Source organism: Ascidiella aspersa, chromosome 7 (assembly GCF_963924565.1).
Source record: "Ascidiella aspersa chromosome 7, kaAscAspe10.2, whole genome shotgun sequence".
In the NCBI taxonomy this organism is placed as follows: domain Eukaryota; kingdom Metazoa; phylum Chordata; class Ascidiacea; order Phlebobranchia; family Ascidiidae; genus Ascidiella; species Ascidiella aspersa.
The window spans coordinates 22,219,463-22,234,140 of record NC_139453.1 but is presented as its reverse complement, the minus strand read 5'-3'; the positions used below and the strand labels follow the sequence as shown (position 1 = coordinate 22,234,140).

The window sequence follows — 14,678 nt, the reverse complement described above, 5'->3', positions numbered from 1 at the left end:
TATAAAGTTTCGGTTCGAGTTCGATATGGATATCTTTAACTAAACTAAAAACTGACAAAAAACTATTGCAACTGTTTAATTGTTTTATGAACGTGAAAAATCGGCAGTTATTTGATAAACACACCACGCAGGAATAAACGCCGCTTTTTACATAATGGGCAAAGTGTTGCCGCAATCTTTCGCGCTATTATTATTAGGCCTATACCTTTCCCATACTTTTTGTAATTCCCCAAAACATTGTTGTGATTTACAGTTTGTATAGCGTATATAGAGTAAGTTCGTCTCTTACTTAATTTATCAAATAAAAAGCAAGATATAAAATGTTAGCCTAAAACCAATTTGTAAAACTCCATTTCGGTTCGGTTCAACTTCTTAATTGACAATATTTATTGTGTTGTTTGTTTACTGCTAAACCTGAATGTGGGACCCGAAATAGGCTATATCTCAGTAAAACGTTGCGCAATTTTTTTTAGTGTTTGCTTGTTGCACAGTTTATTTTATCGTTTGCATATATGTTGTTTCCATACTATTTTTACCATTCACCTGGTGTTATTTTGTGTTTTCATGATTACCCCTGAAACCGTTTTATCAACATTTATTTTTGGCCATTTTTCTAAAGTCCACCGTAGATGGAAAACTTCGAAGATTCGGCAATCAGGTTTGGAGAAGGCTGAGAGAACTTTCAACATTATCCCTAATAGTAAACACTTTTGAGCCATTTTTAGACTGAACGCCTAATATATTTAATGTCGTTATGTTCTGTATTGTTCACTGTTATTCACTGTTGGCTTATTCATTAGAAATGCAAGACGCCACCCCTCGAAGCGCTCAGGAACGCCACAGTTCGTCAATAGGGACCTCATTGTTTGGCGTAAAAAACTAGACCGCAAGTATCAGGGCCGAATTCAGTTTTTTGGGGGGTTAAAGAAAGTGTTCAAGTCAAACGGGTATGTTCTAATGTGATGTGATAAAATATGTAATTTTAAAAGCACCCGCTATTTTCGGTCGAACTCGCGCGCAAATGTGCAACGGAAATTCAATGCAAGGACTTTCAAGAAGATAACAGCAAAGGGGAAAATTTGCGTTTATTTGATTTGATTTAGTTGGCAATATTTGCAATAGTTATAAGTCGTTGTGATGCATTAAGTACACAAAACATAAAATGGCATTTATCGAAGTGATTTAGGCGATCAAGATACGAGTGCTTATGACCGGCAATCGCAGGCTATAGCTTCACATGAATTATGTATAGGTAAAAAAAATTCGATGCGCAAAGGTGGATTGTAATGCAGTACAAGATTTATATTAGGAGCTGCCAACCTTTAGTATGCCATTCACCAATAAATTATTGAAATTTAACAGCCATAAAGGTGGTAAACCAGAAAAAATTTCATCTTCTGCATTTATTACCTATGCGCCGCTAAGTTCGTGGTTTCCAAATTTAGGTATCGGTTTACTTTTAGAAGCCATAGATTCTTCATCTCAGAAAGGGCATGCAATATACATAGCCAAGCATAGCTACACACAACTAAGTTCCCTTGCACATGTATACGTTTTTAAATTGAAAATATGTTCTTGACATGCTGTAAAAATATTTGTACTGGCACTTTAGGACCAGACCAGTTGCTTGATGATTTAATATCAAAGTTTACTGTAATGGGTGCAAACGTACAGGTTTACGAACGTACAGGTGTTCTGGATATTATTTGCATAAATTTAAACCTGCTTTTCAAAAGCAACACATTATTTATTGCTATTTGTTTACTGCACATTTTCAGCCTGGAAGATTATACCGATAGCAAACGGAACAAAAAAATATATAAATTGCATTGCTATGTTTTACATAAAACTCACTTTTAGCTATACACCTTACCTAAATCCTGCTGATACTCTTTTGTAAAAATCGTTTGTTTTTGCTTTCACGAGTGAATAAACTTTATTGCTTTAATGAATAAATTTTATCACTTATGCCTATCTATATTTCAAATTGGCACAAATTTAATTTAAATCGGACAGTTACACTTTCTATAATAAGGTTATATTAAATGTCGGATAACAATCGGTATTTATAGAGTTCAGAAAATTAATGCAATATTGCTGTCGCAATTCGTATCCTCGCCTTGTGGGCTCGTATACTAGAATAAAAAAGGCCCGTAAACAATAATTAGGTTACAAATTAAAAAAAAATGCTTAAAAGTGGTAAATGTTTTGCGTTATGAAAAGTATTCGTAAAAGTGACAACTGTTATACTATTTTGCTAAAAACATATAAAACAGTCTTACAAATACTTCAGTTATATAAGAAAGTTAGTTTTCTTTAACCTTGATTCAGGCCCGGGGTGTGTCAGTTAATCTATTTTTTTCGGCACGCCTTCTCATTTAAAAACTGGGCATGGAGCGATGTCCTAAATGTTTTTTTTTTAGTTATACCGTTTTCTTATTATACAATTTTCAATCCAAAAATATCCTGGTTCTGTCTCTGAATATTTTGTTATAGTAATATAATTCAATATTCTAAAAATTGGAAGTAAACTTCATTATGGCCGCCGAAAGCTTTCTAAATTTGGTTTTGGTTACCGATCCCTGCACGAGACAAAGTGATTTCATTGACAAACAAACGAACGTTGCGCTGTCAGTCTTAAATACGAAATAAGCTTTTGACCTTTTTTAAAAAATGCCTACCAACACAAAGTTTTCAGCACCTCTCGAATTCATGCCATTATTTATTTTTGTAAAATGTAACCAGTTTTTGATTCAAACATAAATCAAAGCAGTATTTAATTTGTTTTCCTCAAAATGTCTATAGGCTACATTATATTCAGTAAAATTGCTAACTGGAAATTAAAGATGAGCCTGTCCTATTTGCCCATGCAAACAAACTCTTTGTTTACATTTATTTCAAGAGAAAATACAGTTGAATACATAGGTAAATAACAGTAATATCTGTGTAATTATTACATACATTTGTAGCGTTTTCAAACAGTAGCAGTTTTACATGAAATATTTCTACAAAATAACCCCAAATACTCGGTGCAAATGAATATGGTTGGTCGGATGAATAGCAAAATAAAACCGTTTAAACTGGCGTGTAAAAACTATAGCAGCGCAGCGAGAAAATAAAAATAAGTCACTGCATATGTCTTTGTCACTACCATTATATGGCCATTAGTGTTAAATTGTTTAAAAGCACTTTCTGTGGACGATGGAAGGTCCAGATTCGTCGTACTCTTGTTTTGAGATCCACATCTGTTGGAAGGTGGAGAGGGAAGCCAAGATGGATCCACCAATCCACACGGAATATTTCCTCTCTGGTGGGGCGATGATTTTGATCTTCATTGTTGGTGGTGCAAGGGCGGTAATCTCCTTTTGCATACGGTCAGCGATGCCAGGGAACATAGTGGAACCTCCACTGAGCACGGTGTTGGCATAAAGATCTTTGCGAATGTCAACGTCGCACTTCATAATGGAGTTGTAAGTGGTTTCATGGATACCAGCAGACTCCATCCCAAGGAAGGAAGGCTGAAAAAGGGCCTCTGGGCAACGGAATCGCTCGTTTCCAATGGTGATGACTTGGCCGTCAGGAAGCTCATAACTCTTCTCCAAAGAGCTGCTACTTGCAGCTGTTTGCATCTCCTGCTCGAAGTCAAGTGCAACATAGGTTAGCTTCTCCTTGACGTCACGCACAATCTCACGCTCCGCGGTAGTGGTGAAAGAGTAGCCTCTTTCAGTGAGGATTTTCATCAGGTAATCAGTGAGATCACGCCCAGCCAGGTCAAGACGAAGGATGGCATGAGGAAGGGCATATCCTTCATAAATTGGGACAGTGTGGGAAACACCGTCGCCACTGTCAAACACAATACCTGTGGTTCTGCCAGAAGCATACAGGGAAAGGACAGCTTGGATAGCAACATACATGGCAGGGCTGTTAAAGGTTTCGAACATGATTTGGGTCATCTTTTCTCTGTTGGCTTTGGGGTTAAGAGGAGCTTCAGTAAGGAGAACGGGGTGCTCTTCTGGGGCAACACGGAGCTCATTGTAAAAGGTGTGATGCCAAATCTTCTCCATGTCATCCCAGTTAGTGACGATTCCATGCTCAATCGGGTATTTCAAGGTAAGGATACCCCTCTTGCTTTGAGCTTCATCACCAACGTAGCTGTCTTTTTGTCCCATTCCTACCATAACACCCTGGTGGCGAGGGCGTCCAACGATGGAAGGGAAAACTGCTCGGGGTGCATCGTCACCAGCAAAGCCAGCTTTGCACATTCCAGATCCATTGTCTACGACCAGAGCGGCAACTTCATCTTCATCAGCCATTATAATGGTTTTTCGTTATTCAGTTTAAAAAAATGAAATAAATCTGAAAAAACAAGAAACGTCCCGCTATTAATGGAATAAATATTGACGCAAATATTGCAGGGTAAAGTAATTTGATAAAAATCCTTGTCTATCGCTTTGTCAACACATCAATATTATTTTACAGGCAATTTTAGCTAAAATGGATTTAACTTACAGTGGAGCAGGATTAAACAAAAGAAATATTAACGATAAGACTTCCTTACGATTTTATCTTCTCTACAAAGCACAATTTTTCAGCGAATTAAAAATCAAAACAACATAAATAAACTAAATTGAATTACAAAAACCTTCTATATTATTTCGTTGGGGCTTTTAATTTAAAACCACACAATATCACGGCTAAATGCTTGTGTTGGCTCCAGAAACCCAAAGCGTTTTGTGTGAACAAAATAACGTCATATAAAGTATAAACGGTAAGTCACACTGCATACATTTATTACGACTGTTTAAATGATAAATGCATGGAATTGTTAGAAGCACTTGCGATGTACGATTGATGGGCCAGATTCATCATACTCTTGTTTGGAGATCCACATCTGTTGGAAGGTGGAGAGGGAAGCCAAGATGGATCCTCCAATCCACACGGAGTATTTCCTCTCTGGTGGTGCGATGATTTTGATCTTCATGGTGGGTGGTGCAAGGGCGGTAATCTCCTTTTGCATACGGTCGGCGATACCAGGGAACATAGTGGAACCTCCACTGAGCACGGTGTTGGCATAAAGATCTTTACGGATGTCAACATCGCACTTCATAATGGAGTTGTAAGTGGTTTCATGGATACCAGCAGACTCCATCCCAAGAAAGGAAGGCTGAAAAAGGGCCTCTGGGCAACGGAATCGCTCGTTTCCAATGGTGATGACTTGGCCGTCAGGAAGCTCATAACTCTTCTCCAAAGAGCTGCTACTTGCAGCTGTTTGCATCTCCTGCTCGAAGTCAAGTGCAACATAGGTTAGCTTCTCCTTGATGTCACGCACAATTTCACGCTCCGCGGTGGTGGTGAAAGAGTAGCCTCTTTCAGTGAGGATTTTCATCAGGTAATCAGTAAGATCACGTCCAGCCAGGTCAAGACGAAGGATGGCATGAGGAAGGGCGTATCCTTCATAGATTGGGACAGTGTGAGAAACACCATCACCACTGTCAAACACAATACCTGTGGTTCTGCCAGAAGCATACAGAGAAAGGACAGCTTGGATAGCAACGTACATGGCGGGGCTGTTGAAGGTTTCAAACATTATTTGGGTCATCTTTTCTCTGTTGGCTTTGGGGTTAAGAGGAGCTTCAGTGAGGAGAACGGGGTGCTCTTCAGGCGCAACACGTAGCTCATTGTAAAAGGTGTGATGCCAAATCTTCTCCATGTCATCCCAATTGGTGACGATTCCATGCTCGATTGGGTATTTCAAGGAAAGGATGCCCCTCTTGCTTTGAGCTTCATCACCGACGTAGCTGTCTTTTTGTCCCATTCCTACCATAACACCCTGATGCCGAGGGCGTCCAACGATGGAAGGAAAGACTGCTCGTGGTGCATCGTCACCAGCAAAGCCAGCTTTGCACATTCCAGATCCATTGTCTACGACCAGAGCGGCAACATCTTCTTCATCACCCATTTTTATAAATAGTTTATATTTACTAGTTTGCTAGAATTAATCTGAAAAAAGGAAAACGATTGAAGTACTTTAAAGAAAATTTCAAATTCCTTGGAGACATCAACGATTTGTTAACATTTAGTAACCACAGTATTCTATACAGTTTACATAATATTTGTAAACAAATTCAATAAGCAACAAATTTTAGCTTTTGAATAGCGAATAACTAAACTACTTTTGTAACGGTTTAGTTTCTAAATTTCTGTTTTATGACAACCAAACTAAGCGGTTGGTATTTGACAATAATACACTTGCTACATTAGCATAGAAGCAATGTTTTTAAAAACAACTTGCTCAGTAAGGAATAGCATGCAAAGAAAGATATCTGTGGTTGTTCTAAACTTTATGTTTACCCAGGGCGTTACGTTAACAATGCCAGATGTTTTAGAAAAAGCACAAATGTTAAACGATTGCATTGCATTTTGTCACTATCGATATGTTAATATTTTACAAATAGGTAAGACTAATTTTATGTTTGCCAAAGAAGATATTAATATTCAAAACAAGCCAATAGATCAGCGCAAAAATGACGCTGTAAAAATGACGAAAACAATATAAATATCGTCCGATGGTACAACTATGCTATAGCATCAAACAGCCATACGAAAATTGTTAAAAGCACTTTCTGTGGACGATGGAAGGTCCAGATTCGTCGTACTCTTGTTTTGAGATCCACATCTGTTGGAAGGTGGAGAGGGAAGCCAAGATCGATCCTCCAATCCACACGGAATATTTCCTCTCTGGTGGGGCGATGATTTTGATCTTCATGGTTGGTGGTGCAAGGGCGGTGATCTCCTTTTGCATACGATCAGCGATGCCAGGGAACATGGTGGAACCTCCACTGAGCACGGTGTTGGCATAAAGGTCTTTACGAATGTCAACGTCGCATTTCATAATGGAGTTGTAAGTGGTTTCATGGATACCAGCAGACTCCATCCCAAGGAAGGAAGGCTGGAAGAGGGACTCTGGACAACGGAATCGCTCGTTTCCAATGGTGATAACTTGGCCATCAGGAAGCTCGTAACTTTTCTCCAAAGAGCTGCTACTTGAAGCTGTTTGCATCTCCTGCTCGAAGTCAAGTGCAATGTAATTTAACTTCTCCTTGATGTCACGCACAATTTCACGCTCCGCAGTGGTGGTAAAAGAGTAGCCTCTCTCAGTAAGGATTTTCATGAGGTAATCAGTGAGATCACGCCCAGCCAGGTCAAGACGAAGGATGGCATGAGGAAGGGCATATCCTTCATAGATTGGGACAGTGTGAGAAACACCATCACCACTGTCAAACACAATGCCGGTGGTTCTGCCAGAAGCATACAGGGAAAGGACAGCTTGGATAGCAACGTACATGGCAGGGCTGTTAAAGGTTTCAAACATGATTTGGGTCATCTTTTCTCTGTTGGCTTTGGGGTTAAGAGGAGCTTCAGTGAGGAGAACAGGGTGCTCTTCTGGGGCAACACGGAGTTCATTGTAGAAGGTGTGATGCCAAATCTTCTCCATGTCATCCCAGTTGGTGACAATTCCATGCTCGATTGGGTATTTCAAGGTAAGGATACCCCTCTTGCTTTGAGCTTCATCTCCAACGTAGCTGTCTTTTTGTCCCATTCCTACCATAACACCCTGGTGGCGAGGGCGTCCAACGATGGAAGGGAAAACTGCTCGGGGTGCATCGTCACCAGCAAAGCCAGCTTTGCACATTCCAGACCCATTGTCTACGACCAGAGCGGCAACTTCATCATCAGCCATTATGTTTATATTTTCAGTACTTTATTTAGACAAGACGATAAACTGCAAACTATAAAATTGCGTTAATTTATAAACCTGGTAGTTAATAGTTACAGATTATTTGGTTTCCCCAACTTCATTTCGATTTTACCCTTTTTTAATATTAATTTGACACTCGCAATGAAAAAACATATAAAATCTTCAACCGGCAGCTCAAAGGGCAATTTTAAAGACGCCAAACCTAAATCTGCCCAAAAGGCCACTCGGCATAACTCTCCCGCCAAACTTTAAATCGCCCATACTGTTTGTGCTTTAACTACTTCGCCTACATTCACTGGCGGTGCGCCGATCAAAGCTTAAATCGCCTAGAGGCTGACCGGCTGGCAGTACTGCAGTAAGACGTCCGCTTGCAAAACTTTGAACCCAGGAAGGAAACGAACTGCCGGACCGCCGCCGCCCGCCCGTACATTTTATGCTCGAGTGCGTCGGCGAGGCGAAAAAAAAAGCGTCATCTCCTTTTAAGGGCATACAATCGGCCGGTTTGAATTACCAGCCCGGAACGGCGAACGGCCGAAATCGTCCCGGCGAAAAAAGCGCACCGCCGTCACCTCGCGCCTTGCTCTCGCAACTGCCCACCGAATGACGCACGTATTTACCCTTTTAGGGCAAAGTCAACAAAAACGAGCAATTTGCAAGTCCGTGAAAGGACCGGACAGTCGAAATCGTATTGCTTTGTGCCAACCAATGTCTCCTTAAGCGGCAAAGTTTCGCAAGGTAAGGTGCACCTTTGGAGAAAAAGTCACCCAGGGCAGTAACAGAAAGCCAGCTCCTCCGCGTTACCATAAACCGGTCTGCGTAGGCGTGCAGTTTTTCGCCGGGCAATACGTAATTCCTTAATCTGTCTGCTGAATTGTCTGCTGAAATGACTGGATGAAAAGCGACCGGGTTTCAGACAAAACTCGTTTTTTACGGTCAACAACAGAACCTAGTTTACCACACACACTATACACATGTCAATATGGCTTTTAAGGACAAAGCATTTGGTCATTTATAAACTTAAAAACCCACTTTTCCACTAATATATTAATTGTAACTAAAATCTAGCACGAATAGAAGAATTTTAAATAGGAAAAATGACTCGCGTTTGCTTTCATAACTTTCTGCAATTATTTAAAAAAAGTGTTTAAGTGTAAGTTATTGTACTAGGTTTGAAAACATCTCAAATTAATAATCTTAGTCATTGTATACCGTCAGAAGTTCGTTGTAAAACCCTACGCCGCGCCCAAAGTCAAACTGAGTTTGCCCTGGGCAATAGGTATGAATAACGTAAATTCAGATAATAATCATCGTTTTCCTGTAGGCAGCAGCAACAAGCCGTTTTGTGGGAAACGCGGCGGATGTGAACTGTTATTGGTTTTGTTGCTTATTCAGCACATATCATCTGTGTTGTAGATTATAAGCGGCACTGTGAACTGTGAGCAACTCAGTTAATCGCCGCACCACTAACCTTCGCCTTAACTGTGAAACGCCTTGTCCTAAAATTGTGCGGTATTTTACGAAAATGCACCGAACAGCATTCATTCCAGCTTCCCAAACCGCATGGCAAAGCCCAGAACCGGCAAAGCTACAGGCTGCGTTTGGATTTACTGGAAATCACGTGACGTAGACACGTGACGCACCTTTCCGCCCAGCCACGCAAACGCGCGCTCATTGCCTTATAAGGCGATATCGCCTAATATGGAAGTCGCGTTTTTCTCTTCAGCGCGCCCCTTTATCGCCCACTGGCGCATAACGGGCGCGGGATTCAGTTTGCACGCAACGGCCGTTATTGTTGTTAACTGTAACCTGTATCTAATTGCTACACTTTGTTTAAATGGGCCCAACGATCGGGCTAATACGTAACGACGTACAGGCGACATGTCATGTCTGCTGGTTTCACACGGTGTTTAGGCTAATTCAAACGTGGTCCTCGTGTAACCGTATCGCCAAACTGACGCGTTGTCATTTGTTTGAAAAGCTAATACTTCGGTGTAAGGTTACTCTTCTCAAGATAGCGTTACATCGTAGTACAGTAATTGGCTTTATAAAAAAACGAGCGCGTTTCACGTAATACCTGCAGGCATAAGCGACGTTCTAAGATTTCCTTTACTTTCGAATTCGATCCTTACACTGTAAGTTCGTCAGCTTTTCTGTGCCGACAAAAAATCGTAGCTGCTGTCGTTCTCAGGTCAAACCAGTTTATCAGTATTGAAGTAGTCACCTTCTGGCGTTTCAACCGTTAAGCGCTTAACACAACCCTGTTTAACTCAATTTGGCGGGAATAAGCGTTGCACAGGCTGCCTCCGCTAACGACGAAATTCCAAGTAATCGACTGGAAAGGGTTTGGGGTGTTCTGACAAAAACCTGCTGAAACGGCAGGCTTGGTTTTGTTACGCTTGAATCGTATTGTTTCGTTGCGGGAACTTAGGTCTACTGAAAGGAATGCGCTTTTGGGATATCATTTAGATTTAACGGTATGGCTGAGCAACAAAAACATTTCGCAACGCTGTAAAAGCACAATTAAACTTGCACAGTTTCGCGTAGAATCAAAGTTTAAACATTTAACTTCGGCGATTCGCAAAACCTTCGGTTGAGACACAAAACCCTTCATTGACTTTTATTATTTCACCGCGAAAGGCCAGTCAGGGATTTCATTTGTATGCTACTTATGTTTGTCACAAATGCGGTGAAGAAAGTCAAACGATTTAACGATATTTTGGCGTGCGGTTTGATTTCTATCGCGTTTCGACGTTAACTATCAAAAAAACAACGGCATCAACGTGATCCATAAAAGTCAAAAAGTGCCATTAACCTAACCTTGTTGGCGTTCCGAGCTCGCTTCATGACGCATGGACGGCACGGCACGCCAAAACAGCTACGCAATGTGTTGCCGAGTGCGGCAGATTTTAACAAAAGCCTCATTGTAAACCAAGCTTCATGTGCCTTACAAGTATTTAGATGGTCCTGAAGAATAGGTCGGCTGAATGGTGTTATAGTGAGAATTTGGGACACTGTTTGTTACCAACACCGTTAAGCGGTACTCGGGATAAATAACATCACGATACAAAAAGTCCTATTACTGTATCATACCTTCAATTTACTGTACGAAACAAGATAACAAGCGGCCAACAATCAACTCTGTCCAGTTTAAAACCACTAACTGTTATCACCGAAATCACCAGAGAAAAACACCAAGTAACTTGATGCCGAGGTAAAACCGATATCATCAGTATTGAACGAGTATGGATATCAGCAGGGAATTCAGTACACCCAAGGCAAGAGCGTGAAATAGGTTTCAAGAGGACTGTTGAACCACATACAAGTTTTAGGGATACGTCAATAAGGCCGATTTGCTTTTCAGAAACGAAATTGGCTGTCAGTTCGGACTTCTTTCGAGCTTTTAGCTAAAATCAATTTAAAACCGGGAAATGAGTCTTAAGCGTATGTGGTGGATTTTCACACTAGTTTTCGGGATGAAAATGACGCATGAAAAATACGATTTACGCATTGCATCTGACTGTGAGGTGTGAATACTTTTTTGAAATTTAACCGAAGTTTCAACCGAAGTCGCAAGGTGTTAAGTCTCATGTAAAGTTGGCATGGAGAAATAGCTTTGCGTTGATTTTACCGACTCCACTAATTTTATTGTGCATACTACGATGAGTGGGTTGAACTGGCTGTGGAGAATTACCTCGCAGTGAAATGCGCGGAATGTCACCAAACAATCCAAAAGGTCAATGGATATTACGAGGCGTAACTCAGAGTCATCACGCGTCAGCATTCTTTAAATTAACGATTAGGTCGACCAGAAAAACGCGACTCGTGTAAATAAGCGCGTGGCCACATTTCAAGGTTGAACTTTCGCTGCGCAATATTTTTAGCCGATCGATAAGTTTAAACACTAAAAGGCGAAGGCGCCGACTTAACGTAAAAAACAGATAACTAGGACACGAAAACCAATGGACTTTTTCGTCCTGTTTTGCGATCTTTACCGAAAATATCTCCAATTTGCTCTTTGCTGAACCCTTGCGAAATCTTGGCAACAAAGTGGTAAAACAGAGAAACGAAGGCGCACGCGGATATACTGGTTAAACTTTAACGAGGACAGCTTCGGTACCGAGACAGCCCAGTAACCAAAAAGCCGCCCAGTGAGCAAGCAAAACCGGCAAAGGCAAATATTTTGCGAGCGACGGTGGAGTTCGAATGTAAACAAGATCTGTCGTTGGCAGCTCGCTGATACCTCCAAATATGGTCGCGTCGCCGCCGTGTGCTATTTAACTGGATGTAGCACCAGATTGTATGTGGAAGGTTCGACGCAAACTGGGACAGCTCATTAGAAGGGCCGTCTCTGAACGTCCGTGGCTCAACCTCATTTGGTGAAATGTCACGCCCTTTCAGTTGTCTTCCTTGGGTATTTCACTTAGGACAAAGGCGAACTCGGCGTATTTCAACAGGTCACGCAATACAGGGGTCAATATTGCGCATTATGATACCTAAAAAGTACACCGCACTTATCATCAGTTTAAACTGTTCTTGCTCATGTGATTTGTTGTTAAACTAACAAAGCACGTAGTTGAAACTTTAAAGGGTACCATTTAAGTTCATCACGCTTGGTAATCTTGCGTAGTTCATTCATCTCCATACCCCATATTAGCTAATGTGATACTTTTCCACTGTTAGCGTAAAAACATCTTTCGCCCAACAAGGCGATGCCAATACGGTACATCGAAAAAAGCAAAACTGATTGTTTGAATACGAAACTGATTGTTCAGCAAACCGTATTTTACGATTTGCCAGAAAGGCGACATATGTCCATGTTTGGGAATCCTTCTGTTATAATGTCAACGTTTTTATGGAGCAATATGTTTTTTTCTAGTTTTTGGTTGTTTTAAAAAATAGAACTTTACTAAACTTGAATAAAGCGAAAAAGTATTTTGCACAAAAAAGGATATCTCTTGTAGAGTAAGTGGATGTGTACGACTAATGTAAACTAGGCCGGTGGTTTTTACCCTTTCATGAGTGGTTGACCCTTCTGTGAACTCTTAACTATTTGTGGCAGCACGGACACTGTAGTTTTCTAAAGTCGTAATTGAAGCCACAAATTTGAGTTGGACAATATTCAAAACCATGTGTACCCGACGCTCGTGGCGCTCTGGGGGCCTTGGGGGGGTCACGGTTCAGAAACCCCGCAATAGACCTAATAAAAGCGTAGTTTTTTTTTCTCCGGAGAACACATTAACTTGGGTAGAAATTTAAAGGTTTTGTATCACCCTCTCATGCATTTTGCACTGTGATCAAGTGTTGTAAACAAGTCATTTTGAAATGACTTAAGTTCCAGTCGGGTCATTTGTAAAAAACACAAGTCAAGTCCCAGACCAAATCATCAGTTACCCAAGTCAAGTCATTATTAGAACAAATCAACTTCAAGTCACGTCATTTGCGTAAAAATAAAGCGTGAAACTATTAAAACTTGCAAACTCGTCGAAACACGAGCCACAACTTAACCAAAATTAACACAAACGCAATAAGTAAATTGTTTTATTTCCAAAAATTGAAATTAATATCCCAATTTTATTAATAAACATTTGATGAAAACACTTAAATTTTTTTTTAAGTTATTAGAAACAATGACTTAAGTCCAAATCAATATCAAGTCATTTGTTCAACCTAATTAAGTCAAGTCTAGTCATTATGGTCAAAAAACTTAGATCAAGTCACTTGAAAACGGTGACTTAGCCTAAGTCATTGCAACACTGCTGGGATTGGCTCTTAATGCATATTATGTATTTGATTGGCTCTTAATGTCACGTAAATTTGATAAAATATACCGCACGGTTTTGCATCGCTGTAAGCTAACTGTTATAATTGACATTAATTTTATCATTTAGAACTATACCTTTAAACAGATTATAGGGTTGGGTTGTGTAGATGCTTGGCGCGAGGCAAAAACATTCTGTGACAGCAGCAAATCATCAGAAACAATAACAAAGGTCTTTGCCCGGCAAACCAAAACCTAGCCTTATTTGGGCATATATCTGTGGCTCAGCCCGCCGTGATATGAAATCATAAAAAACGCGTTAATGACATTTCATTCGTGTCCCATGGGTGCTTTTGCTTGAATTGCCTCATGTTACTTCAAAATTGCAGAGCCTATCATTGTGCCGCGTTGTAACATAGTTTTCGCCAAATTATCGTTAAGTTTTGACAGCTGGCACGCTAAATCGGTACTTTTTCACGAATTTGGCGGCACGAATTGGTAAATATGTGTTCAACGTTTCAAAAAGCTTGTCGGTATTTTTAATAGCAAGTACACAGCAACACACAGTTTGTATATTATGTACCTTGGCATAATGTGCACCAAACTTTAATTATTATTTCATGAACGAAATGTGAAAAATAAAAGTGGGCAGTAACCTGCGAGGCATTTTGTATTAAAATGTCCAGGTGTAAAACAAGTGACCGACAAACAAAGCTGTGCTCTGTCTGGCGCATCAATATAATTCAACCACACTATGCCCTGTCTCCTCGGCTTTACTATTCCCATGTGTAGTAACGATTGCTGTTGATGGTTTGGTAACAAGCTAAGACGAAAGACTTTCTGTTAAAAAACAACGGAGCACGTCGTGGTAAACGTTGTGCAACAGAGTTGCTAAGCCTAAATTTGTTTTTACAATTATTGTACTGTATTGTCGACATAGCTAACGCCCATGTGAACAGCAGTGCGCGTAAGTATTAAGTGGCCCAAAGATCAATAGCACCACCTCGTGGATAGATAAATCTAAACCCGTCTGCAAAACGACGAGCACTGTTGTCAGTTGGTCATATCTTAATGGCTCAGTTAATTCCTTTTGCGTCAAACCCGATATATTTTTTGGTATTGGTCTAAGGTAGTTTTCGTTTATGTGAAACACGTTTTCTG

General features: G+C 40.4%; 3 protein-coding genes across 12 annotated transcripts; all 3 read right to left on the bottom strand.

Moving 5' to 3' along the window:
- Window positions 1–2,874: 2,874 nt before the first annotated feature.
- Window positions 2,875–4,316, bottom strand: LOC146138346 (actin, cytoplasmic-like). Of its 4 annotated transcripts, none has more exons than XM_083393995.1 (2): window positions 3,684–4,316; window positions 2,875–3,518 (listed from the first exon to the last, which is right to left on the bottom strand). In XM_083393995.1, exons 1-2 carry the CDS (start codon window positions 4,311–4,313, stop codon window positions 3,180–3,182), a joined length of 969 nt encoding a protein of 322 aa, XP_083250121.1. In that variant the 5' UTR covers window positions 4,314–4,316; the 3' UTR covers window positions 2,875–3,179. The 4 variants fall into 4 exon arrangements, with proteins under 4 accessions (XP_083250121.1, XP_083250119.1, XP_083250120.1 ...); XM_083393993.1 differs by having other exon boundaries at window positions 2,875–3,946; window positions 4,058–4,316; XM_083393994.1 differs by having other exon boundaries at window positions 2,875–4,055; window positions 4,182–4,316.
- Window positions 4,317–4,355: 39 nt separating this feature from the next.
- On the bottom strand, window positions 4,356–5,995 carry LOC146138345 (actin, cytoplasmic-like). 4 transcript variants are annotated; one of them, XM_083393999.1, is made up of 2 exons: window positions 5,330–5,995; window positions 4,356–5,164 (listed from the first exon to the last, which is right to left on the bottom strand). In XM_083393999.1, the coding sequence occupies exons 1-2, from the start codon at window positions 5,957–5,959 to the stop codon at window positions 4,826–4,828; spliced, it is 969 nt and encodes a 322-aa protein (XP_083250125.1). In that variant the 5' UTR covers window positions 5,960–5,995; the 3' UTR covers window positions 4,356–4,825. The 4 variants fall into 4 exon arrangements, with proteins under 4 accessions (XP_083250125.1, XP_083250123.1, XP_083250124.1 ...); XM_083393997.1 differs by having other exon boundaries at window positions 4,356–5,592; window positions 5,704–5,995; XM_083393998.1 differs by having other exon boundaries at window positions 4,356–5,701; window positions 5,828–5,995.
- A 4-nt stretch (window positions 5,996–5,999) lies between these two features.
- On the bottom strand, window positions 6,000–7,811 carry LOC146138344 (actin, non-muscle 6.2). 4 transcript variants are annotated; one of them, XM_083394003.1, is made up of 2 exons: window positions 7,115–7,811; window positions 6,000–6,949 (listed from the first exon to the last, which is right to left on the bottom strand). In XM_083394003.1, the coding sequence occupies exons 1-2, from the start codon at window positions 7,739–7,741 to the stop codon at window positions 6,611–6,613; spliced, it is 966 nt and encodes a 321-aa protein (XP_083250129.1). In that variant the 5' UTR covers window positions 7,742–7,811; the 3' UTR covers window positions 6,000–6,610. The 4 variants fall into 4 exon arrangements, with proteins under 4 accessions (XP_083250129.1, XP_083250127.1, XP_083250128.1 ...); XM_083394001.1 differs by having other exon boundaries at window positions 6,000–7,377; window positions 7,489–7,811; XM_083394002.1 differs by having other exon boundaries at window positions 6,000–7,486; window positions 7,613–7,811.
- Window positions 7,812–14,678: the final 6,867 nt, after the last annotated feature.